Source organism: Volvox carteri (genome assembly GCF_000143455.1).
Source record: "Volvox carteri f. nagariensis unplaced genomic scaffold VOLCAscaffold_1, whole genome shotgun sequence".
Lineage (NCBI taxonomy): Eukaryota > Viridiplantae > Chlorophyta > Chlorophyceae > Chlamydomonadales > Volvocaceae > Volvox > Volvox carteri.
In genome coordinates, this window is record NW_003307545.1 from 5,972,884 (window position 1) to 5,974,294 (window position 1,411).

General features: G+C 58.9%; 1 protein-coding gene across 1 annotated transcript in view; it reads left to right on the forward strand.

Annotated features, from left to right (window-relative positions):
• Positions 1-562: 562 nt before the first annotated feature.
• VOLCADRAFT_86504 (uncharacterized protein) overlaps positions 563-1,411 on the forward strand; it is a gene marked incomplete at both ends in the record, with an annotated part of 6,304 nt that continues 5,455 nt past the window's right edge. The window contains 2 exons of the mRNA XM_002945929.1: positions 563-603; positions 939-1,286. Coding sequence (XP_002945975.1) covers positions 563-603; positions 939-1,286 — 389 coding nt within the window. The remainder of the gene's footprint in view (positions 604-938; positions 1,287-1,411) is intronic.

Here is a 1,411-nt window from a genome sequence, read left to right on the forward strand (position 1 = left end):
CACCTGCTTTCCGACCTTACCCACCTGCTTTCCGACCTTACCCACCTGCTTTCCGACCTTACCCACCTGCTTTCCGACCTTACCCACCTGCTTTCTGACCTGACTCCCCTGCTTTCCGACCTTACCCACCTGCTTTCTGACCTGACTCCCCTGCTTTCTGACCTGACTCCCCTGCTCTCTAACCTGACTCCCCTGCTTTCTGACCTGACTCCCCTGCTCTCTAACCTGACTCCCCTGCTTTCTGACCTGACTCCCCTGCTCTCTAACCTGACTCCCCTGCTTTCTAACCTGACTCCCCTGCTTTCTGACATGACTCCCCTGCTTTCTGACCTGACTCCCCTGCTTTCTGACCTGACTCCCCTGCTCTCTGACCTGACTCCCCTGCTTTCTGACCTTACCCACCTGCTTTCCGACCTTACCCACCTGCTTTCCGACCTTACCCACCTGCTTTCTGACCTGCCTAACCTTCTGCCTGCCTGCCTGTATAATTACCCTATGACACCGCCGTTACTACTTCCCTACTTCCCTCCATCTGCGGGCCCCCATCCCCTTGGTTGTGCGTATGAGATGGTGGAGGGAGTGCAGCTGCGAGTGGTGGAGGACGTGAGTAGGCCAGCCACCTGCGCCACCTACTTTGGAATGCCAAGCGCTCCATGACCACCACCAGTATTGCTACTCTACTGCCGTCACAAGGGGCCTCAAGCGTAAGGCGTGTATCATTAACAGCACCGGGCTTTGCCTGTTTCTAGCACTGTGTCTCACGCCCCTTACCGCCTCGTGGTAAAGGAGTAGTTTGTCCCCCCAGTGTTGAAATGACTGGTTTGGATTATAATGGAACCCCTCAAAGACGAATTAGAAACCTTTGCGTGAACATCCCTCCTCGTTTCACAACTGCAAAACATCCCTCATCCTTTATATTAACAACTTTGCTGATGCAGTCTGTGCAATCTGAACGCCCAAAACCGTAATCCAATCCACAACCCCGCTTCGATCGTGGCGGTGGCGATGGCGGCGACGGTGGCGGGTGTGGCATTGGCGACGGGTGTGACGGCAACGGCAGGTGAAGCAGCATCGGTGATGGGTGAGGTGGCATTTGCCTTGGAGGCGTTAGAGTTGGCGTTGGCGGGTGTGGCGCTGGCGGCGGGTGTGGCTGCGGTGGCGGCAACGGTGGCGGTTGTAGCGGTGGCGGTGGACGTGGCGGCTGCGGCAGGTGAAGCAGCATCGGTGACGGGTGTGGTGGGGTGTGGTGGCATTTGCCTTGGCGGCGTTGGAGTCGGCCTTGGCAGGTGTGGCGTTGGCGGGTGTGGCGTTGGCGGCGGGTGTGGCTGCGGTGGCGTTAGTGCCGGTGGCGGCGACGGTGGCGGGTGTGGCGTTGGCGGCGGGTGTGGCGGCATCGATGACGGGTGTGGTG